Raw genomic sequence first — 24374 nt, 5'->3', positions numbered from 1 at the left:
ATGTATATTTTTTTTTAAAGAAGCTCTGGGCAATTTCATGGATTGGTTGCTTTTTTTTTTTTTTTTTTTTTATGTTACCACTTGTTAGAATGCTTGGATTCTTCCTTAAGCAGCAACAGTCGGATCACTCCGCCTTTTTCAGAGGCGGGTTGCTTCTAGTCCTCTTGTCGGTCTGTGATGGGCTAAAGGATGGAAAGACCAGGAAAGGTTGTGTCTTTTTTTTTTTAAGCACCGAGACTCCGCCCAGACTGACCCCCTGTAGCAAAAGGAGAGGCGGGCGCGCAGGCCAGCTGGCTCTGAAGCCCAGGCGCTCCTCCAAGGAATTTGGCCTCACTAAGAAGGGGGCAGGGTAGGCGAGGGGGAGGATCAGAGTGCAGGAAAGCGGCAGAAACGTGCGGGCAGGCCCTCAGCACCAGCAGCGGCTGCGGCTGCCCCACCCCCGGAGAACCTGGAGGAAGATTGGAGGAGAAGGAGAAGAAGGAGGAGGAGGAGGAGGACAATGTGGACCCCGCTCCAGAATTCCGTGGAGGTGGCGTTGCGCAGGAACCCTCACCGCCTGTGTGCGGGGACCCTGGGGGTGGCGGTCAGCCTCTTCCTGCTCGGCTTTCTTTTCGGTAGGCGCCCGCAGTCAGAACGCTTCCCGGGCTGGGTTGCAGGTCCTGTTTCCCCCATCATTCCCTGGGGCTGCCCGGTTAGCTCACCCTCTTCTTCAATCCCTGAGAAGCGGAGTAGGGGAAAGGGCTAGTTAGGGATGTGAAATGGAGAGTCAGCTCAAGGCTTACACTGGGGCAGTTGTAGGCTTAAATCTTTCCTCCCCTCCTTGCTTCCCAAAGGTAATTCTTGCATCCTTAAACTCTCCCGAGCTACTAGTTTCAAAGAATTAGTAATTACACCCGTCTGTACAGTGCTTCTTCTGGGAGGCGGGGTCGTAGTGGGAGAGAGTCAGAGTGCCTCAATTTCGATCCTAGCTCAGACCACCTGTGTGATTTGGGGCATGCCATTTCACCATCCTGGGCCTTGGCTACGGATCGTGAAGCCGGTCCATTCTATCTGCGTCCGTGATGCCTCTCACCCCTGCAATCCTGCGCGTGCGAGGCCCAGCCTGCTTTTCAGGAATACCTAGGATAGATGCCATACCTAGGGAGTACACACACGGAAAGGTCCTTTTTACATTAGCTGATAGACTTGTTAGCAGCAATATTCCGGGGTTATGAAAATGTGTGCTTGGCAGCTTGCTTGCTTGTATGCAATGTACTAGTAGCATGCCTCCGGGTCCTTGGAGATTCATGTCAAATCTCTTTAAACCACTTTTCCTCATTGGGAGTAAAGGGAGCTCATATGGAAGTGCTGGAATCTTCCTGCCCTTTAGGAGTCGTTAGTGCTCCTATACGTCTTTATTGAAGGTACTTACCATTAAGTAAAAATACCAAAATTCCAAAGTACCTCTCTTTTTCTCCTGGGATATCTTACAGGCTGTGACTCAAAATTGCAGACTTTCGGAGCCATAGAATGTTAACTCTGGAAGGGCCCTTGCAGATAAATGAAGTGGTGGACTTTAGTCACAGAAAGATCCAAGTTCATATTCCACTACCTACAGTTACTAGCTTTGTGGCCGTGGTCAAGTTGCTTGTCTTCTCTAAGCCTTAGCTTTTTCACCTGCAAAATAAGATTAATATTACCTGTAATACCCATTCCACAAGACTGTATGAAGCTTGGGTGGGCTGGCATATGCAAAGAGAAGTGCCATATAAATGTCACATTATCATTATCTAGTTCTGTACCCTCATATACATCTTAAATCTGGGATAGGCCAGTATGATGGTTTGATTAACACCTAATACAGTGCCTTGTACACAGAAGATGCCTAATTAATGGTTGTTGAATAGAATTGCACTGAATTGACTTCAATTTAGAGTGAACCAAGGTAGACATAGAGGAATACAGTCTGGGTCTGAAGCATGAGCTCCATTCCTTCAGCCCTCCACCTGCCTTACTGTAACAGTGAGGTCTGCAGTATTTTCCAATGTCATAATCTCTTGATTCCCCAACTACTGATAAGATTTTATTTTATTTTTTTCAGCCAAAAACAAGGTTTATTGAAGATTTGCCATATTAGCTAGACTCTTAAGGATTCTGAGCATCTGTGGGCTATTGGCTAGATTGTGAAAATCTGAGCAGTGGCTAGATTATAAGAATCCCAGTCTCTTAATGGTGACAAGATGGACCTTATATACAGAAATGATGTGGTTTTGGGGGTTCAGGGGTCCTGGGACCCCAAAATCACAACACGGGTCCTGCATGAAAGAATTTGATCCAAGCCTTCTTTCAGCCAAAGACAAGGTTTATTAGAACATCCATCTTATTGGGCAGACTCTTAAGGAGTCTGAACATGGGTAAACAGTGGCTAGATTATAAGAATCCCAGCAGTAACTAGATTTTAAGAATCTGAGCCATGGCTGGATTATAAGAGTCTAAGCATTGGCTGGAGTTAGGAATCCCAGCAGTGGCTAGATTTTAAGAATCTAAGCCCAGATAAGATTTTAAATACAAATTCTTGCCAGGATAACAAATGCAAATTCTTGCTAAGATATAAGAAATAGCTGCCCCCCCAAAAAATGATAATCAGATTGTTATTTGAAACAAAGTTTAGCTAAATTGGTTTAGGATAGAAACACAGTTCAGAAAATGAGAGGTTACTCATCCCTCTAGTAGAAATCAATCACAGTCAATAAGCGTACTATGTGCTGTAAGCACTGTGCTAAGCATTTGGGATGCAAATACAACACATAAAATAGAACATTAGATCTCCAATTTAGACCTTGCTTCATGTCCTAATTTTTCTACTAAATATCTGTGTGATTAATCTTTGGTAACTGTTGAGTCATCTATTTCTCCTTTGAGCCTCAGTTTCCCCATCTGTAAAATGAGAATGTTAGACAACATGATCTTTGAGTTCTAAATCCTTTCAGCCCTAAATATTAAGATTTAAAATTGGCCCAGTTCATGATGAATAAAATACCTGTTTGAGCCAGAAGAGATTTAGTTTAAGATTGGAGTTCTACTCCCATCCCCCTTTCTGTAATCCTTGTGTGCTATGAGTTTATCAGAATTCTTTTAGCTGTAAGGTTTGATTAGAGGTTAATTGACAGGTGGTACTATACAAATACATTATGTAGCTCCAGGCTAGAGTAGCAGCCTAGTCAGCATATCTATCTAAAAGTGCTTATTGACATTGAATAGAACTTTGAACAGTTCTATTGAACAGATCAGTTGTAGAATCTTAGCCAGATTTCCTAGCCAGTTGTTTACAGAATTCAAAGTTGTTTCTTTGAGGAGAATAACACTTATTAAAAGTTTCAATAAAGCAATTAAAATTCCCCAGATAATCTAATGATGAACTAATATGTGATTTCTTTTCATATATTTTAATTAAAAGTGAAAATAAATGTATTGCAAATATCATACAATGTTTGGGGAAAATTAGAGAACAGAATATAATAAAGTAAAATACTTCATTTTACTGAGTAAGTTAGCCAATGGCAAAATTGCAAAATTAAAAAAAAAAACTTTCATCTCTTCTTTCCTCCCCCTCCTCCATCTCTCCTTTTGGTGATTTTCTGTTTCTTTCCTCACTTTGGCATATGGTATTCTTATACTGCCCTGGGCATAACGCATGGGTACCCCAAAAAGACTGTTCTTGGGGATTTTACAGCCTAATAACCATACACAGGCAATCCCCTACCAGAGCGTATCTGATGCCTTTTATCCTATCCTTTCAAGAGCTCAATTTTTTGGTGTTGGCTAATCTGATAGTTTAATCTGTGCTAATTTTGCTTTTTTGAACATCACTTGAAAAATGAGGATACTAATGCTGCTACTTCACCTCCTAGTGTCATGAAGAAAGGACTTGCTAAGCTTTAAAGGGCTTAGCTAAGCAAGCTTATATCAAAGTATAAGTTAATTATAACTATTTTTTACCTCATGAACTGCCTTTGAGCTCAGCTCTTCTCAAGAAATAATATCTCCATAGGAGTTACTCTGAGTACCCTCACTCCATTGACATCAGCAGAATTCAGTAACTTCCCAGGGATGAGACTTCTTATGCAAATTACTGCCCCAAACTTATCCCATGGGAGATATCTAGTAAACACAATTGTGTGATAGTCAACATACCATTATTCTGTTTCACCAACATTCTAACTGGAACTTTGAAAGTAATAACTGAAAGAGCCTATTCTATTAGTTCTGCTTTGACTGAAAGGCATGGTGGCTGAGTGAATAGATAGACTTGGGATCAGGTCAACCTCTTACTCATAATAGATCTAAGTGATCCTGACCAAGTTGGTGCATTTCCATGTCTAGGGGTTCCCTACATTAATAAAACTACAGGTACAGTCCCTATCCCCTACTTTGCCTACCCAGCATGTTTCTCTTCTGGGGGAGAGAAGATAATAAATTACATTTTGAAAATGCTAAGTCTGAACTGCCCACAGAACATCAGGTTGGATCTGTCCAATAGCAACAGTGGAGATCAAGAGAGAGACTGAGGCTGAATATATAGCTCCGGGAATAATTTTCACAGAGAAAGTAATTAAACCTTTTGAGAAGAGATGAGATGATCAAGAGAGGATATATAAAGAAAAAAGGATCCAGGAAGAGCCATCCACTTCTTTCTTCTCAACCCTCCCTCCATTCTCCTCTCTCTCCTCTATCCTCCTATCCCTTACCTCCTTCCCTTCTGTCTCTTCCCTTCCCCTAAGGACTTTAGTGGGTAGAGCACTACATTCAGATCTGGTCTCCCTACATAAGCAGTGACCCAGGCAAGTCATTTAAATTCTATCTTCCTCAGTTTCCTCAGTTGTAAAATGGGCATAAGAACAGCACCTGCCTCCCAGGGTTGTGAGGATCATGCTTAGCACAGTGCCTAAAACATAGTAAGTGCTTAATAAAGCTTTGTTTCCTCCCTCCATGCTTCTTTGTATCGCTGTTTATTGTTTCTTATGCCATATTAATATTCTGTTTCATATTAATATAGTATAATGTATTTAGCCATTTCTCAGTTGTTGAGTATCTACTTTGTTTCCAGTTCTTTACTACGACTAAAAGTGCTGCTATAAATATTGGTGTATTTTAGTATGTATTGAAGCCTTTTTGTGAATTACCTCTTTAAGGCATATGCATAGAAGTAATATCTCTGCTGCAGTAGACATTTTTATCACTTTCTTTTTATAATTCCAGATTGCTTTCCAGAATGGTTGGACAAATTCTCAGCTCCAAAACCAGTGCATTAGTGTGTCTGTCTTTTTACACTGTCCCTCCAACATTGACCGTTGTTGAGTGTGAGGTGAAACCTCAGAGTTCATTTGATTTTTATTTCTCTTATTTTTGTGTGTCTCGGAGCATTCTTTCATATAGTTGTTAATAGTCTCTTTTAAGAACAGTTTGTTTATATCTTTTGAACCATTTTTCTTTAGGGTTGGCTTCTTAGTCTTTTATAATCCTATTAATTGTGTTCTGCATGTGATATGACTATGTGTGTATGTGTATACATTTGTGTATATGTATATACACACAAATGCTTAGTAAAACTTTTGGAGGTATTGATATAAAGATGTTTTTCTAAGTGGACCGCTTACTTTTTTTATCCTAAATGTATTAATTTTGTTTGTGCAAAAGCTTTTCCATTTTGTGAAACTGAAATCTTACATTTTTTCTTTTGTAATTGTGTCTCTCTCTTGTTTGGTGAAAAATTGATATATCCATAGCTGTGAAAGATATATCATCTGTTTCTCTTTGAATTTTTTTAAATGGTATAGTCTTTAATATTCAGGGCAGTTGGGTGACACAGTAGATAGAGTGCTGGGCCTGGAATCAGGAAGACTCTTTTTCCTGAATTCAAATCTGGCCTCTGACACTTACTAGCTAAGTGACCCAGGGCAAGTCATGTAATCCTGTTTGCCTTACTTTCCTTATATGTAAAATGAACTGGACAAGGAAATGGCAAACTGCTCTTACCATCTTTGCCAAAACCCCAAATGGGGTCACAAAGAGTTGGATGCAACTGAAAACAATTAAATAACAACTTTAATATTCAAGTCATATATTCATTTTTAATTTATTGTGGAATATGGTATAAGATGGTGGTCTATATTTAGTCTTTTCTGTCCATCTATTTTTCTTTATTTTTAACCAATACCAAATGATTTTGATGATTATTGTTTTTATATATAGTTTGAGGTCTAGAAGTTCTGTTTCCCCTTTATCCTTATTTTTTCCATTATGTCTCTTGATATCTTAGATCTTTTGTTTCTGCAAGTAAAATTTGCTATTATTTTATCTAGCTCTGTAAATTATCCTTTTAGTAATTTGATTGGCATAGCATTAAATCTATAAATTAACTTGGTAATGTATTTTTATTATATTATCAGAGCATAGCCATAAGCACTGAATATTCTTCCAGCTTATTTAAGTGAACATGTTGTATTTATTCTATACTAGTACTGTATGTGCTTTGATAGATTAGCTCCCAAATATTTTATGTTCTTTGTAATTATTTGGAATAGGACTTTCCTTTTTATTGTTGTCTCCTGGATTTTGTGGTTAACATGTAAAAATACTTTGAATTGTGTGGATTTATTTTGTAGTCTTAGCCCAGTGCCTGGTACATAGTAGGTGCTTAATAAATATTTATTGATTAAGTGATTGATTCAACTTTGCTGAAGCTATTATTTGCTCATTCCCTTGGATTTTCTAAGTAAATCATCATGTCATCAGCAAATAAGGATAGTTTTGTGTCATCTTTCCTATCTTTATTAATCAATAAATGTTTAGTAAGCACCTACTATCTGACAGACACTATGCCAAGTGCTGGGGATACAAAAAGAGGCAAAAGACAGTCACTACCTTCAAGGAGCTTGCCTTTAAAAAGTACTTTATTTATTTTAACATTCTTTTTTTAGAATTTTGATTTCCAAATTCTTTCCTTCCCTCTGGCCTTTCCCCCACTCATTGAGAAGGAAAGCAGTATGATGTCAATTATACAAATGAAGTCATGAAAAACATATTAAGGAGCTTACCTTTAATTTCATTGAGAAAGGAATTATTGTGTTCTTGTGGTTTAGTGTGTATGATAATGGAGAATTTATGGTGTAATGGAAAGGGCAACAGAATAAGTCAGAAAAAATGGAATTTCACTTCTAACTCACCTTTGTTTTACCTTGGGTAAGCCCCTTAACCTTTTCTCTCTCTTTTTCTCTCTGTATGTATCACTTTCCTCATTCCTAAAAGGCAGGTGTGCTATATTATTTCATTTGTTCATTCAATAAATATTTAGTACATACTTTCTCTGTGCCAGGTATCATTTTACCATTGACTTGTAGTGAAATAATGTATTTTAAAATGTTTGTAACTGTAAAATATCATATAAATTAAGGTGTAATGGTTGCACAATCTATCTTCACCAGTATGGGTACTGGGCCCTTTTGATAAATGACAATTAAAATATCTCTGCTCCCCACCCACCTGGCCATTGATCACTATCACTACCAGAAATATTATCACCAGCAGTTTGCTAAACTATTATAAAATTCCTTTTGAAAAGGCAGGGGTTGACATCTTGCCCAATTTCTACCCCAAACATTGCCTGGAGCACAGAGATCTTGTCTTTGTGGCCTCCTTCTTCAGCTCCACCCTCACAATACCTTTGTTTCCTCAGATTTTAAATAGTTGTACCTATAGATAATTTATACAGGCTTTGAAATGAGCTCTGAATGCTTACTGGAGAGTTGTATTGATCAGATAATGTACCTCCCTGGGGACTAGGTATTCAAAACCTGCTTCTTTTAAATCTTCTTTTCAAATATCTAAATAACTATATTTCTATAACTAATAAAAACTAGAGAAAGGCAAAAATCTTTCCAGTGTGAGCGTCTGAGGGTCTCTTTAGTAATAGCCTATTTTTCTTTTCTCTGTTTATTTTTTAAGAAAAGGAAGAATATGGTTGCTTATACTTAGTGAGCAAATACTTATGCTTTGTGAACAATCTAATATTTTGAGAAATATTTGAATTTTAAAAAAATTCTATCTATATTAGCTGTCACTTCTTATGGTGCCATTTAAATTTTTTTTAATTTATTTTATTCTGAACTTAAGAAATAAAACAAGCATTTCCATAACATAGTATAATAGAAAAAAAAATGATTGTACATGAAACTGCAAATCTATTATGTACAACTTGCTATGCCTTTTAGATATATTATAGTCATCATATAACTTTTTTCCCCCTTTTTTCTTCCCCCCCACCCTAGAGATGGCTACCATTAGACATAAATATGTATATGTAAAACCATTCTATACATCTATTTATCAGTTCTTTCTCTGGATGCAGGTAGCATTTTTCTTCCTATGTCCTTTGTAGTTAATTTGGGTATTTATAATAGTCAAAATGCCTTAGTCACTCAAAGTTTGTTGTTTTTTTTTGTTTGTTTGTTTTGATGAGGCAGTTGGGGCTAAGTGACATGCCCAGGGTCACACAGCTAGTAAATGTCAAGTGTCTGGTCTGAGACCCGATTTGGACTCAGGTCCTCCTGATTCCAGGGCTGGTGTTCTATCCACTGTGCCACCTAGCTGCCCCCAAAATTGTTCTTAAAACAGTATTAAAATAATACGCTTTGACCCAGAGGTACCACTACTAGGTCTGTTTCCCAAGATGATTAGGGAAAAAGCAAAAGAACCTACATTTTCTAAAATATTTGTAGCAGCTCTTTTTGTGGTGGTAAAGGACTGGAAATTGTGGGGATGCTTGTCAATTGGGGAATGGCTGAAGAAGTTGTGTTATATGATTGTGATGGAATACTGCTATGGTAGAAGAAATGATGAGCTCGATAATCTTAGAAAAACATAGATAGACTTGCATGAAATAATGAAGAGTGAAATTAGCAGAACTAAGAGAACAGTGTATATAGTAACAGCAGTATTGTTTCATGGTACCATTTTTTACTTGTTTTGTACAACATTGGATTTGGAGCCTGAAGACCTGGGTGTCAGTCCCCATTCATTCACTTATCATTGCACTGATGTTTAGCAAGTCACTCAACATCTCTGAGTCTGTTTCTTCCTCTGTACGTTATTAATGGTCATTGAAATCCTGATTTTTTTTTTTAATCTTTCATTGTTCTTAGCTCCCTCTACTGAACTTTAAGGGTTTTCTTTTTTTTTCCTTCAGATTATGCTTGAATTTTTAAAAAATGCATTTTTCTTGGCGGGGGTGGGGGGTGAGTTGGGGGGAAAGTCGATCATGATCATATTTAGCTTTAGAAATATTAACTGACATCCTCAAGACAATTCTTTGAGTTGTATCATTGTTTGTTGTATTAGTCAGAGGGCAGCTGATGTCATGACAATTGCCTAAGTACAAGTGACAAAATCATAACAAGAGGGAATGAGAATCTTTGTGGCATTCAGCCTAGTTGCTTTTCAGTTTGATGTGTTCAATTCCAGTATTTAGTGACACTTTATTACCAGGTAACTAATTCTGCTTGTTTCCCTGCTGACTGTAAAAGTAGAACTAGACTATCGCTTTCTGTCAAATGTATTATAAAGGGAGCTTATAGCCTAGTGATATATGGCAGTTTTTTGTTCAGTGGGTATTTTGAAGCTTAGATATTATTACATGATTTTCTTTTGAAATGTAGGAGTCTTTTTTACAAATAAGTTTCTCTTAACACCATAAGACAATTGAAATGTATTTTATTTTGGTAGAATAAAGAATCCAGTTTTCTTATCTTTCTAGTCTTGTTTTTAGCCATCTTAATCAATTTGTTATACACACTTTGTTCTCCATCCCCTTCCTCTGACACGTTAAATTCTGCTCGTCAGAATCCTCAAACACATTTCTTCATCCCTTAAGTTGTTATACACAGGAGATAAGAGACTGGACCTATAATTTCATTGTTGAGGAAACTCCCTTTTCCAATGGAGGATAACACCTTCTATACAACTTAGAAGATTAGACAGTTGCATTAGGACAAATAACTAGTTAACCCCTCATTTAGTAATGAAGTATATGTTTATGAAGCTTATTGGCCAAAGAATTTCAGATTTAGAAAATAGAAATAGACAATGACACTTCTTTCTTCACCATGCCCAGTGTCCCTCCCAAGGGCAATATCATCCCTTCTCTGGCTTTTTGTCTTACCCAACAATCTGAGGTCCCCTAGGAACTCACATATCTTTTCACTTTTCATGAGAAGGTGACCATACATGCACAACATTCTCCCAAGAGAGGCTTCCTTTCACTTAGCAAACTTCTCCTAAACCAGAGCAACCATGAATGTTCCATTGCCCACTGAAAAAACATACCTCATTCTCCATGTAAATTCATTTCAGAGGCATCCTTTCTCCCAATCTGAAGATACACTACCTTGAATTCTAGTGCTACAGTCTTAGACCCTCTCCTCTACTGCCCATATCACATTCTCTTGAAGATTTCTCCCTCTACTTCCAGTAGTCAATAAAAATTTATTAAATGTCGCTATGTGCTAAGTACTCTGCTAAGCACTGAATTAGATTATGGGAATCATCAAACCTTTACCATTCATTTTCAGACTTAGTAAATGGTACATCACTAAATTCTTTCTGTATCCTTTCCCTTCCCTTATGCTACCTCCTACTTAGCTATTCTTTCCTATAAAAGACATTGACTTATCTTCATGATTTATTCCCCCACTCATAACTGAAAAAGACCTTTCTGTTCTCCTCTAATTTTAATGGGCATTCCTTTTATCTTTCTTGGACTATGGGGTGCAAAGATAGAAATTACTTCAGAGGGCCTAGTGTCCAATCCCAAGGGAAGGCAAATTCGAATAAAAATACTTAGACTTACTTCTATTCTTCCCCTTTATACATTGTTTCCCACAAAACTAGAGTCTGAGCTGATCTTTGAACCCCAGCATCCATCTCTTCCCTCCATGCATTTACATAAGCTATATCTTTTGCCTACAATATATTCCCTCCTATCTCTACCTCTCAGAATCTTTGTCTTTCTCAAAGGCTCCACTCAGTGAACACCTCCTCTGTGAAGCCTTTTTTGAAACATCTACTTGTTATTTTTTTCTCCCTACTCAGTTTTTCTTATTCTGTACTTATTTGGGTACATGTTGTATTTCTCCTCTTCCCTCTCTCAACCATGTAAACTTTTTGTAGGTTGGGATTATTTTATCTAGCACATATACATTTAGTCAGTTATTTGTTTATTGAATTCAGATGAAATTCATCAGAGAAGGTGATATGTCATAATGAATAAATGGATTCACCATAAAATATCAAAGAACATGAGATGCACCTTGAAGAAATCATGTAATCTACCAATCTATTTTAGAACTGGGGAAAATGAATCCCATAAAGGTAGTATGATTTTTTTTCCCCAAGAATAGTTAGTAACAGAGCATATGTTCTTTTCAGTTCACCACTTTGAAGAGAATAGTATAAGTGGGAAGGTTACTGGATTTGAATTTTTTTTTATCTGATTTTAACTATGATTCTACTACTTATTACTTGTGTAACCAGGTAGCAATCACTTGCCTTTTTTGGGTCTCAGTTTTTTCATCTATAAAGTAAAGGGATTGAACTAGATAATCTCTGGAGTTCCTTATAAATCTATATATTCTTTGATCCTATTACTTTTTTTTTTTACATAGATTTCTAAAAATGGTAATTCAGAAGAGGTCAGTTAGCCAAAATATTTATTGAGTATATATTCTGTGTTCCTGGAACTGTATAGGTAGCCTAGTAGAGAAGAGTGCTGGACTTGAAGTAAAGAAGACATGAGTTCAAATCCCACCTCAGTTAGTTGCTAACTGTATAACATTAGGCAAATCGTTTACCTTCTCTCAGGCTCAATTTCCTTATCTATAAATTAGGGTAATAATAATACCTACCACTCAGGGTTGTTGAGGATCAAATAAGATAATGTAGTGCTTCACAAACCTTAAAGCTAGCTATTATTTATATTATCACTATTTTATGGGCAAAGTGAAGGGTTAGAGAGGATAGAAAGATATGTAAGACTTGGGCCCTGCCTTTGAAGAATCTACCATCTTGGAGAAAAGACAAAAAAGAAGCAATTCAGGAATTGTACAAGATAACATTGAATTGAATTGAGCATAAGGTTTTCTTTTTTCTTGGAAATTCTGCCTCAGTTTAATGTGTATTCAATAAATTAATCACTGAATTAATATAAATAGGGCTAAGCCATGGGTTTCCATTGTAAATGCAGGTAAGACTTGAGAGAATGGGAGAGACTAATGGAGCTCATATAGCACACAGTAAGTGACATAAGTTTTCTGAGAGATTTACTTGAACATGGCATCGTGTGTAGGTGCCATAAACATAAGAGGACTTAAGTGTTTTTTGCTAATGATGAAGTTGCTTATTTATTAACAAGTGAAACATTTTCATGTTCAGGCCCCATGATGACCCTTCAGTTGCTTTCAAGTGCTTTTGTATTCATAATATTCAAGGTTTCTTAAATTTTTTGGGGGGTGGGCTGTTGAGGCAATGGGTTGAAGTGACTTGCCTAGGGTTACACAACTAGTAATGTCAAGTGTCTGAGGTCGGATTTGAAGTCAGGTCTTCCTGAATCCAGGGCTGGTGGTTTATCCACTGTGCCACCTACCTACCCCTTAAACCTAATTTCTGTCAGACTCTTTTTTCTGGAATTCTACCATTAAGAAAAAATAAACTTGGAATATAATCAATACACATCTAATATATATATATATATATATATATATACACATATATACATATATACATATATACACACACACACACACACACATACATATAGGGTATGGAAGAAAAGACAAAAGTCCTGGTTTTACCAGTTATCTGACTTTTGGCAAACACGTATCTGCTCTATTTTCATCTTCTCTGTGTAATGCATGCTCTACTTCACCGGGTTGTTTTCAGGATCGAATCAGAAAATCATAGAGAGTTGGAAGAGGCCTCATAGACAAACCATTATTTATTGGATAAATCTCATCTAAAAACCCTCTCAACTAGTGGTCATCCAGTCTTGAAGACATATTATGGAGTACTCACTGTGTGTAGAGGCAATCTATAACATTTTTAGACAAGCGTATTGTTAGGAAATTCTCCTTATGTTGAGCTAATATCAGACCTCTGTGAGAAATGATTATTAGTAACCAATATCTTGGAGAGATTCTGAGGTTCTCCCCTTTTTCTAAATTCCTCTTTTTAAAAAGTTCCCTTTTCTTGAAGGATATCACTGATAATGAGATTGCATTGACTCTACCAGATCTTGGTCAGACCCCACCCAAACTTGCAAGGAATTTAATCTAAGGTGAGGAAGCCCTTTGTGTTCTACTCAAGGTTGGGTGGGGACAGGTCCTTTTGTCTAGATTGCCAAAAGAGGAGTGTGGAGACAGATCCTTTTGTCACCAAAGGAGGGGTGGTGGTTCTGAGTAGAGATAATTTCTCCATCCTAGGGTCACTCTCAGCCCCCCCCCACCCTGTTGAAAAGGATATACATTCTTTGAATTGATAGCCTAAAGCTATGGGAGGTCTGGTATTGAGATACTTTTCCTATCCCGAGAAACTCAGTCCTTCATTTAAATATAACCCACCCCCAAACACGTTAACCAATTAGATTTGATTGCTGTTTGATGGCCCACTTACTGTTTTGAAGGGTACATAAACTGTCTGCAGCCATAGTTGTCTTTCGTCTAAGAGAGATGGCCAAATGACCATCCTTTTATTAATAACCTGCTGGCCTTATTAATAAAATGATTAAATTACCCAGAAACTGTTTCTCGAACCTTTTTAAATGTTACACCTCCAATAATTTCTATATCACTTTATACCATCTGAAATTTTGATTACATATGTATACTCTTATCCAGGTCAATGATTGAAAAAAAAGTTGGGAAAAAAAAGATACTTGCAAGTATTCCAATTGAAGGCACATTGTAGGTTATTGTCTTTTACCATTAGTTTCAATTTTCATCCCTCTAATTTCTCATATGAAAAAAATCCCTTGAAAGTCAATAGGGATTTCATTTGGAAATGAGAGACTCTGGGTAAAATGGAAAAGGCAGAAGCACTGACAGGTCTTCAAGACAAGAAGCACTCTGTATTCTCTGACATTCCTTCCAACTCTAATGATAAAAGAAATTCCAAATCAGTGGAGTACAAATGTTCTGACTGAGGATTTCATTTTTCATTGGTAGCTTGCCCCCAAAGCACCAGAAGATGTTGAATTTTAAGTCAGTTTGTTCCTCCAATATCATCTATAAATGCTTTTGAGATGATCTCACTTCGTTGGTCATGTCAAGTTCTCCATGGGCTCATTTTTTCTTTCAATTCAATTCTCTAGCTTGTAAGGCAATACAGCATACCCTTCTGTCATTCTCTCTAAAGCTTTTCAAATTAGATAGTATTTTATTTCTTCCATATTTTAAGACAGCTGTGATGATGTCTATTGAAGAGGTGCAAGGTCACCAAAATGTTGAAGTGCAAGGTGTGTGTCATGGTGTCTCGAATTTGCTCGAGCTGTCTCTAAATCAAGTAAAGGCATTTATTCTTGATAACACATAGGGTTAAGTGATTTGCCCAGGATCACACAGATAATAAGTGTCAAGTGTCTGAGGCTGGATTTGAACTCTGGTTCTCCTTACTCCAAGGTTGGAGTTCTATCCACTGCCCACCTAGCTGCCCTGAAGCTAGCTATTCTTATAGAGGTATGCCCAATGCCTTGGGCAGAGAGATGAGGTAATCAGGGACAGAAAGGTGAGGTAACCAGGGGCACTGTAGGCTAGGGGGCTCAGAGTTTTACACCTATCTAGGCACATCATTCCATTGTTCAGCCCACTTGCCCAGGCAGATTTTTTTTTTTTAGTTTTGTATTTCATTGACCAGGCTATTTAAATTTCATTATCTCATTGACCAGTCTATTTGAATCTCATCATCTCCAGAAAGGCTTCAGCTAATCTCATCATTTATAATATGGATTGTACTAAAAAGCAAGCTCATTATAATTTAAATCAGTTATTGCCTGTCATAGATATAGACTCCCTTGAAAAAAATTAAAGACAAATGCCCTTTAAAATGTTTCAGTAATATATGAATAAAGTTATATTGTGAATATTTTATGAATTATTAAATAATGAGATATGGCAACTGGATAGTGAGTGAATTCTAATTTTTCATTTATTACAGCTTTCCAACACCAAAAGAATGATTTAATGAGGATTTCTGAAAATTTTGACTAGAGGACAGTCTAGCCAATATTGCCACCTTGGAGATCTGACTTACTGCTGCACCCTGCCCATCGCATTTTAGTCTGTAAAACCATCCGACAAACCAGTTATAGCTGAAATTCAGAAATCCCCTAAATCTAAATTGTAGAAGACAGAAACACAAGAGAAAAATTCACTGTCTCCAAAAGAAACAATCAGACATGAGAAATCTGTCCTGCTAATATACACATTCCATAAATGTTGCTTTTTAAATTTTATTCCCTTTAGCTGTTTTACTTTGTAAGATGCAAAGAGGTTGGATCACATTTAAATGGCTACGCTGCCCCCTTTAAAATCCAAAGAAAACCAAAGCATGACAAGGCATGTAGATCCTACTGTGCTGCCTCCCCATCTTCCTTTCTGGCTCGTTTTGGTCCTGAGGCATAAAAAAAAACTTGCATATTGGGGAAAGAAGAACCTGAGCAGAATTACAGTCAAGTTGTTTAGTAAAGTAAAATGCAGAACTGTACCAAGGTCCTGGAAAGCTGTAAAATGCAATTAATCACAGTACCTTTTCTTGTTCAAATAATTTTAATTATTGGAATGCACATTTTAAAATCTGCAAATTATAAAGGTTTGAAATCTGTTTTTAAAAAGAAAAAAGATATTTGAAAAGAGAAACTCCACTACAGAAGGGCTCTCTTGATAGAATTATTTGGAAATTCAAATAATGTAGATTCAGACCTTTTTCTGCAAGACCCAAAAAAGTATTTATTAATGACTCAATGATCATCAAGGATGTTAACTTGGAAGGAGGTTTCTACCTTGTTTCTGGGCCCTAAGGATCTTTGCTTTAGAATTTTATCAGTGACTTGGATATAGGCATAAATAACATGCTTATAGAATTTGCAGGTAACATAGTAGAAATATCTAATATGTTGGGTGATAGTTAAAGTTTAAAAATATCTCACCCGGTTCTCATATTGGACAGGACCTAATAAAAAGAATGAACTAAAATGGTATTTTCCATTTGGGTTCAGAAAATCAATTCATAAATACAAGTTAGGTGAGCTTTAGTATACAGTATATTCCTTGGAGTTTTGGTAGCTTGACCTTAATAGAAATCAGTTTTGATATATCATAGCAAACAAGCATAATGGGACCTTAGACTGTATTGCGAGACATAGTGATAGGCCTAGAAATTCTTGAGTGGAAAAATCCTGGTCAGCTAGAGAACAGCTAGAGAAAAGCAAGCAGAATGGAGAAAAACCTGAAGATCATGCTATGGAATAATGTTTTTAGAAATAGGATATGTCAGGTGCAGCTGAGAGAAAGAAAGAGAGTACGTGTACCTTGCATTAAAGCAGTTCAAGCTTGATGTAGCAAGAAGCTTACTCATACTTATTTACTTATTGCTATATGGAAGTGTAATGAGTTGTCTTGGGAGACAGTGGGTTCCATCTCACCAGAGGTCTTTGAGCAAAAACTAAATAAACAGTTGTCAGGTATGGTATAGGGAGGGGTCTTTTTTCAGTATAGGCTGGCACTGAGGTCTCAGAGATTTTATGATCTTTTGGTGATGCTAAGCAATGTTGGCAAATGTGGACAATGTAACATAATGAAGATTTTTCTTTCAAAAGCCAAATTATGTCAAAACCATGGCAATGATGAATCTTTTAAAAAAATTCATGAAATTATTTAATATCTTTTAAAGCACTAACAACATAAAGAAGGATTTACATATGTCTCAACAATTCATTCTGAAATTTGGGTGTGTGTTACAGGATGGATTGCAAAACCCACCAGTGAAGTTAGTACCATAATTCCCCACCGAAATATGAAGAAGGTATTTCTGGATGAACTGAAAGCTGAAAACATCAAATCATTTTTATAGTAAGCATATTTTTTAAAAATTAATATTCAGTATGTTATTGGTTGGAATAGTTGTTCTTTCTAGAAATGTCCCTATCTTGAATTACTGATTTAAGAAGAAACTTGGCATTTAAATGCTTGCATACATGTTGAATTATCTTGTAATGGTGTCATATTTTGCCTGTCTAAGAAATACTATGAGCTGTATTTCATGATTTTTACCTTTCTGTGCTTCTATTTGAGAACTCAATGGAGCAAAGTTTGATGATGGACTGAAACAAAGTGGCAGTAAGAGTAGGAGACAGAGATACTTTATCACAAAAAAATAGAGACTAATTCAATGTGATGAGGTGCAAAGAATGCTAGATTTGGAATTGGAGGACCTGAGTGTGAATCTCTACTCTTTCATTTACTATGTATTTGACTTTGGGCAAGTTGTTTAACCTTTTTGGGCCTTAGCTTCCTTCTCTATAACATACTAGTTACCCTCTAAATCATCCTCTGCTTGAAAATCACTGATGTCTTTGGTATTTTGAAAAATTAATGATATAACATTCTTGTTATAAATAAATAGCATTACCTTTTATAGATTAGCAAATGAGGAGGGTGTGTGTGTGTGTGTGTGTGTGTGTGTGTATGTATGTTACCTAAATGCTTAAAAATCACTTACAGACTAGCGATCTAATCTGTAAGATTCTTGACTCTATATAGGTAATCAGTTTATAACTCTCAATTATAATAGTAAGAATCTTAATATTAAAAAAAGTATTAAATATGGTAAGTAATACATTTTAAATGAATAAGAACAATAGCTAGCATTTATGTACTGTTTTGAGATTTACAAAACACTTTACTATGTAAAACAGAGCCAGGAGAACAATATGCAGGTCTACAGCCAAGCAAATGGAAAGAAAAAAGCAACAAAACAATTAAAATTGTAAAATAATGAAAAATAAGCTTGGTCTAAAAGAAGAAATACAAGAAGAAGCCTTCCTTCACCTCCTTTCAGAGGTTGGGATTAAAAGGTGTGACCTATTGCATATAACATCAGACTTTGTTGATGTGTTGATTGTTTTTGCTGAATGTTTTTCTCTTCTTTTTATAAAAAATTCTTTGTTTTTAGGAATAGATCTTTAGAAAGGGAGTGGGGGGAGGAGAGACAGAGGAAAGAATCAAGGTGATATCATCACATATATAAAGAAAGAATGTAGGGGCAGCTAGGTGGCACAGTGGATAAAGCACTAGCCCTGAAGTCAGGAGGACCTGAGTTGAAATCTGGCCTCAGACCAAACACTTGACACTTACTAGCTGCGTGACCCTGGGCAAGTCACTTAACCCCAAATGCCAAAAAAAAAAAAAAAAAAGAATGTAGTTAGAGGGTCAGCTGTCAAGAAGACTTTAGTTGCTGGACTGGGGTTGCTGATTTTTTCAGTCAACTCCTTGCTGATTGACTGGAGAAAGGCTGAAACTCATTGAAAGACAGCTGAATTTCCTGTATTGCTCCAGACTATTACTAGCTGTGTGACTCTGGGCAAGTCACTTAACTGTAATTGCTTCCCCACTCCCAAAAAAAATCATCTACTGGACTGGATTATAGCTTACTGACTTCTTCCAAATATATTAACAAAATGCTTTTTCTGCTCTAATGGTATCATTGATCCCACCAAGCAACCACCCAGTGTTCTAGGTTCAGAAACTTGGAATAATATTTGTTTCCTCCCTCTACTTCCCCTGTCATATCTACTAAGTCCTACTGATTTTACTTCTGCAGCATCTCTTGCGTCTGTTCACTATTCTCTAACTCTACTACCACCATCTGAATAGATGCACTTGTTTCCATTTACCATTTATAATAGCCTCCTGACTGGTCTTTCCACCTACTTTCTCTCCCCACTCCAATCCATCTTTCATAGCACCATCACATTTTCTTTCTTATGTATGGATCTAGTAATCACTTCTCTGATCAAAACACTTCTGTGAAACTCAATTGCAGACCAATTAAAGTGCAGCTTCTTTAGTCTGTCATTCAAAGCATTCTATATTAGCAATAGCGTACATATTATTAGCACATATTAGCATCAGCAGTATTTAATCTCAAGCTATTACCCTCAAGTTATTTTATGCTCCATACAAACTGGATTGTTTTATTGTCCCTCGTGTATATCTTGTACTTTTCCACTTCTATGCTTTTGCTTAATATATTACCTTATTTTGGATCCCAAGGAGCAGCAACACCACTCCATACTAATATTTGGTTTACTAATGGTCTATAAACTACCAATACTACATACACATGAGAAAGATAACATTGCTGCTTATAGAAGTCTTCTGCATTGGCTACCCAAACTATCAGATGTCTAAATAGCTATTAGAAATGAACCAGCAAATGTAGTTCCTAGAACCCAGACCAGACCAGAACTGAAGGCGGGATCTGAGTGGCCAGAGCAATTAAGGCCAGCACTGTATCATATTCAAAAAGGGAAAGGCATTTGGAGTTTTTTTTTTCTTCAAATTTGTCATTCTGTGGTTAGCAGCCACCAGGCACCTTCTGAATATACCTCTAGTGAGTAAGATAGGCAAGGATGCACATGAGTGTTGAGAGAATTCCTTTGGCATCGGGGGCTGTACTCACAGACTTACTAGTCTGTTTAATCTGTTTTTACCTACAAATTCTCCTCCTCTCTGTGGAGGAGGCTTACCCTAGTCAGATACCATCATTTATGTTGTTCCTCATATGGAGAAAATTAAAAAGAAAATTCATAGTCTTTACATATACGTGAGGTACTATAATTAAAGTATCAAAAAAAAGTATCATAGGTGGATAAGAGATATTAAGCAGTAGAAAATTCCCCAAAGGAGAGAGGTATCACTTCTGGCAGAGGAAAATCAAAGAAAACTTCATGATTATTTTTTTTTTCTTGGCCTTGGAGGATGGGGTGTTTTTCTAAACATGTAAAAGTAGTGTGAATCAAGACAAAGGCCAATCTGGCTAGAGCTTAAAGTATAGAATTTTTTGTTTATGAAAAGGAGATATATGAGAGAATGGGTAGGAAGATGAGTAAGCATAAGTTAGTAAATGACTATGGGTTTGGATTTTATTGAGTAGGTAATAAGGGTCATTGGAAGTTTATTTGAACAGTAAAGGGACATGATTAGCCTTGAACATTAAGAAAATTAATCTGAGGGAAGGGGGAAAAAGAAATTTACATGGTAACTTTATTATATATTTAAAAGGAATGGCAAGTTGTACATAATAGATTTGCAGTTTCATGTGTAATCATCTTTTTTTTTAATACCATGTTGTAGAAATGCTTGTTTTATTCCATAAAGTAAAAATAAAATAAATTTTTAAAAAAAAGATTAATCTGGGATGAGTTTAAAGGATGGATTGGTACAGGGAGATAATGAAGGCAAGAAGTATGTATATACATACATATATCACTTCCACAAAACAACTCTGCAAGGGCCGGGCCCATGAGCCCCATTTCACAAATAAAGAAGCTGATTCCCAGAGAATTTATGTGATTCACACAGTAAAATAGAACTAGGAAACCTAAGTCTCCTAACTCCTTATTTCAATTTAGATTCTGCCTCTCCCAGATTCTCTCTCTTCCTCACTTTTTTTCCAAGTTGCTATAGAAATCGAGAAGTATATCTAGAAATTGAGGAATTTGGTGGGAAAAATTCACATCTCTGCATGGCGATTGCATTTGACGACAATTATGGTATCTCACCCATATGTAAAGAATTACGTATTGTACAGTACTTTTACATTTCTTTGTATTCTGCTGAATTAAAAATAAATATTTCAAATCAAACATTGTTTTTAACCGTTATCCATTTTTCTCAACTAGTAATTTTACACGGATCCCACATCTGGCAGGCACGGAACAAAACTTGGACCTTGCAAAGCAAATCCAATCCCAGTGGAAGGAATTTGGCCTAGATTCGGTTGAACTTACTCACTATGATGTCCTCTTATCCTACCCCAATGAGACTAATCCCAACTATATCTCTATCATTGATGAAGATGGAAATGAGGTAAGGGAAATCGGTTGTTTTTGCGTACCACAGAAGAAATCCTACATAAAGATAGACAAAGCCTATCCATATTGACCCTTGTACATGACAACTTTAGTAAGCTATCAACCTTATCTATCAACCTTAGCTTTACCTTGATCTTGCCATCACCAAGAAATGTACTACTTCTATGTTTAAGAACTCTGAAATTCCTTTATCTGATCACAGTGTGTTGGCTTTTTGCCTCTACCTCTGCTTCTCATATCAGACCCTATTCTTCATCCAAACCATTGTTTCCCAGGTCATCACCCCTGCAACTAGCTACTTTCTCCTCTTTTCTTCATCTTGACCTCTTGGTGAGCTAGTTTAAATCTACACTGTCTTGTTGTCTTATGTCCATGACCCCTTGATAGTCATTTGCCAAGCCTCAGCCATGGATCACTCGTATAAATTCTGCTACCTTTGTTCCTACGCATATACTGCTGAATGAAGGTGGAAAAATTCATGCAAGTGTTCTGATGGGGTCCACCACTGAGTCTACTTTTTTTATTTTTTGGGTTTTTTTTCCTACTGGATGCTTATTTAGTACCTATAAATCTGCCAATTTTTCTTCCATCCTCATAAAACCTTCACTTGATCTTTCCATCCCTGCTATGATCTCATATCCCCTAGGGATGGACACACACACACACACACACACACACACACACACACCAGTATTAGATAACAGTCACTTAAGAAATGTTCTGTATGGACTCATAGGAGGTTAGGAGTAGAAGGTTAAATAAGAGAGTGGTACTAGGTGAGGAAACTGGGGTCCAGAATGGGTAGTGACTTGAATAAAGTCATTGGAAGCTAGATTCCAGTGTTTAAAAGTGAGTGAGAGAAGAGCAAGTGAAGATATTGAATATAGATTATTTTGTTTGGCCAAGAAGAGGAGGGAGATCATATCATAGCCAGTGGGAATAGCTAGATCAAGATGACTTTTTTTAAAGATGAGAAAGACATAAGTGTGTTTGTATGCAGCAGGGAAGCATCTAGTAGATATGGAGAAATTGAAGATTAGAGATTGAGAGAGAGAGAGAATAGAGATAAGAGGAGTTCATCAAATGGATAAGGTGGGAAAGGATGGGATCAAGATTACACATTTTGACATTTGGATTGTCATGGAAAAGGGCCGCCTCTTCATCTGACACTGGGGTAAAGTGATAGTGGAAGCCAGTTGTCTAAGTGGTGTGAGGTAAGGAGGAGGGGAGAAGAGGGAGTTTTCAGCAAATTTTTCATTAAGTACATGATGGGGTCTTAGAGATGTTGTGGGAAAGGTGCCTTGGGAGATTTAAGGAGAAATAAGAAAGTCTGGAATAGCTGCCATAAAGTGTGGGATAGCTAATCAATTAGAAGGCAAACAGAGCGTTTGCCTTGCTGCAGTGAGGGCTCAGTTAAGATTAGATAAAATATATTGGTAATGGACCCATTCAACTTAGTTCATGATTTTCTTCATATCTGTTTAATATTATATAAATATGAGGGGGAAAAAATGGATGTTGGGAATAATCCAGGGTTGGGGTTGTCAAGGACTGAACCACAACTATAGGACAAGGAGTCAAAGGGATTAGAGAATATAAGGTACTGTAGAATGGGTTCACCAGAGGGTTAAGATAAGAAAGGGAGGAGACTGTAGCTAATACAAGGAAGGGTGTTGGCCATTGGACTATTTGTGCGGGCCCACAAAAGACAGAAGGATGATGGAAATAGTGGTTATGGTTAAGGATGAAAATCAGGGTTAGACTTTGTAAGGCATAGGGAAGTATGAAATGATAAAGGATTATAATCGGATGAAGGAAGTTCAGAGTTCATAACTTGTGAAAGTAGAATACTTATCGGTGATAGCAAAATCAGGGATATGACCATATATGTGTGTAGCATACATGGGTAGAAGAATGGGTCATAGAATAGGTCATCAAGCAATTGGCATATTAAGGCACTGAAGGGAACATCAATATGTATTTTGAAGTCCATTAACATGAGGGGAAGAGAAAAAACTGAGCCAGGCACTGAACTCATTGAGGAAAGAAGAAGAATGTCTTAAGGGTTGGTAGATAATAGCTACTAGTATCTGGATTATTCTTTATGGTAAAATAATATCCCATTCCATTTATATACAAGAGTGTTCAGTCATTTCCTCCAATCATTGCGCACAATGGTAATGATACTATGAATATATGATTCTTTCCTGTTATTAACTTCTCAAGGATATAATCCCTGTAGTGAGATCTCTGGATTGAAGTATGACCAATTTCATAACTTCTCTTGCATAATTCCAAATTGTTTTCTAGAATGATTTGACCAATCCCCAAATCTACTGTCTGTTATTTGGCCCCATCCATTTAAATTTCCTATCCTCTACTATCTCTGCTAATTTGAAGATTATAAGGTAATAGGTGAAAGTTGTTTTAATTTGCCTTTCTCTGCTTAATAGTAACTTTGAATAATTTTCACATGGGTATGTACAGTTTGCATTTCTTTTATTGAAAACTTTGTACATATCCTTTTGATTACTTTTTTCTTGGGGTATTACTCATCTTGTGTCAATTTCCTATGGATTTTGGATGTCAGACTTTTAACATATAAAATATAACATTTATTTTAATATATATCTATTCTCATTCTAACTTCTTTGATTTTAATTATGTAAAAGTTTTAAATTGTATGTAAATGAGATTGTCTTTTGACTTTTATAATCTGTATTTTCTAAGTTATATATTTTTCCTCTCTTAACAGCTTCAAAAGCTATAATTTCCCATTCTTCTCTAAGTGTGTCATACTATAACATTTTTATAATTGGATCATTTTTCCATTTGAAATTTATAATGGTGTGAAGGTAACATAGTAAAATTATTTAGGTGTTTTGTTTTTGTTTTTTGTTTTTTGTTTTTTTTTGGTATTTATGAATAATCTGCAAATGAAATTCAGCATTCAGAATGAAGACCAAATAGTTATAAAATTCATTAATTTGAATGTCATTTCATTGTTAAATCATGAAGCTAATAGTAGCTAACATTTCTATAGTATTTGGGGGTTATATCTCATTTGCATCTTGCAACAACCCTACAATAGAGATGCTGTAATTATCCCTCTCTTACAATGGGGGAGGGAAAGGAAGAAAAGGGAATAAGCATTTATGTAATACTTACTACGTGCCAGGGATTGTGCTGTTTTATATAA

The 24374-nt window shown here is 36.5% G+C and overlaps 1 protein-coding gene across 1 annotated transcript in view; it reads left to right on the top strand.

Moving 5' to 3' along the window:
• The first annotated feature begins 398 nt into the window (after nt 1-398).
• The window catches only part of FOLH1B (folate hydrolase 1B), an 82684-nt gene continuing 58708 nt past the window's right edge, over nt 399-24374 (top strand). Inside the window, exons 1-3 of the mRNA XM_027848192.1 lie at nt 399-614; nt 17042-17150; nt 20984-21170. Of these exons, the coding sequence (XP_027703993.1) occupies nt 500-614; nt 17042-17150; nt 20984-21170 (411 nt within the window). The 5' untranslated portion in view covers nt 399-499. The remainder of the gene's footprint in view (nt 615-17041; nt 17151-20983; nt 21171-24374) is intronic.

This window comes from Vombatus ursinus, unplaced genomic scaffold (assembly GCF_900497805.2).
Source record: "Vombatus ursinus unplaced genomic scaffold, bare-nosed wombat genome assembly UNPS02005659.1, whole genome shotgun sequence".
Lineage (NCBI taxonomy): Eukaryota > Metazoa > Chordata > Mammalia > Diprotodontia > Vombatidae > Vombatus > Vombatus ursinus.
The sequence above is the reverse complement of the archived record's forward strand: the minus strand, read 5'-3'. Positions and strand labels throughout refer to the sequence as shown.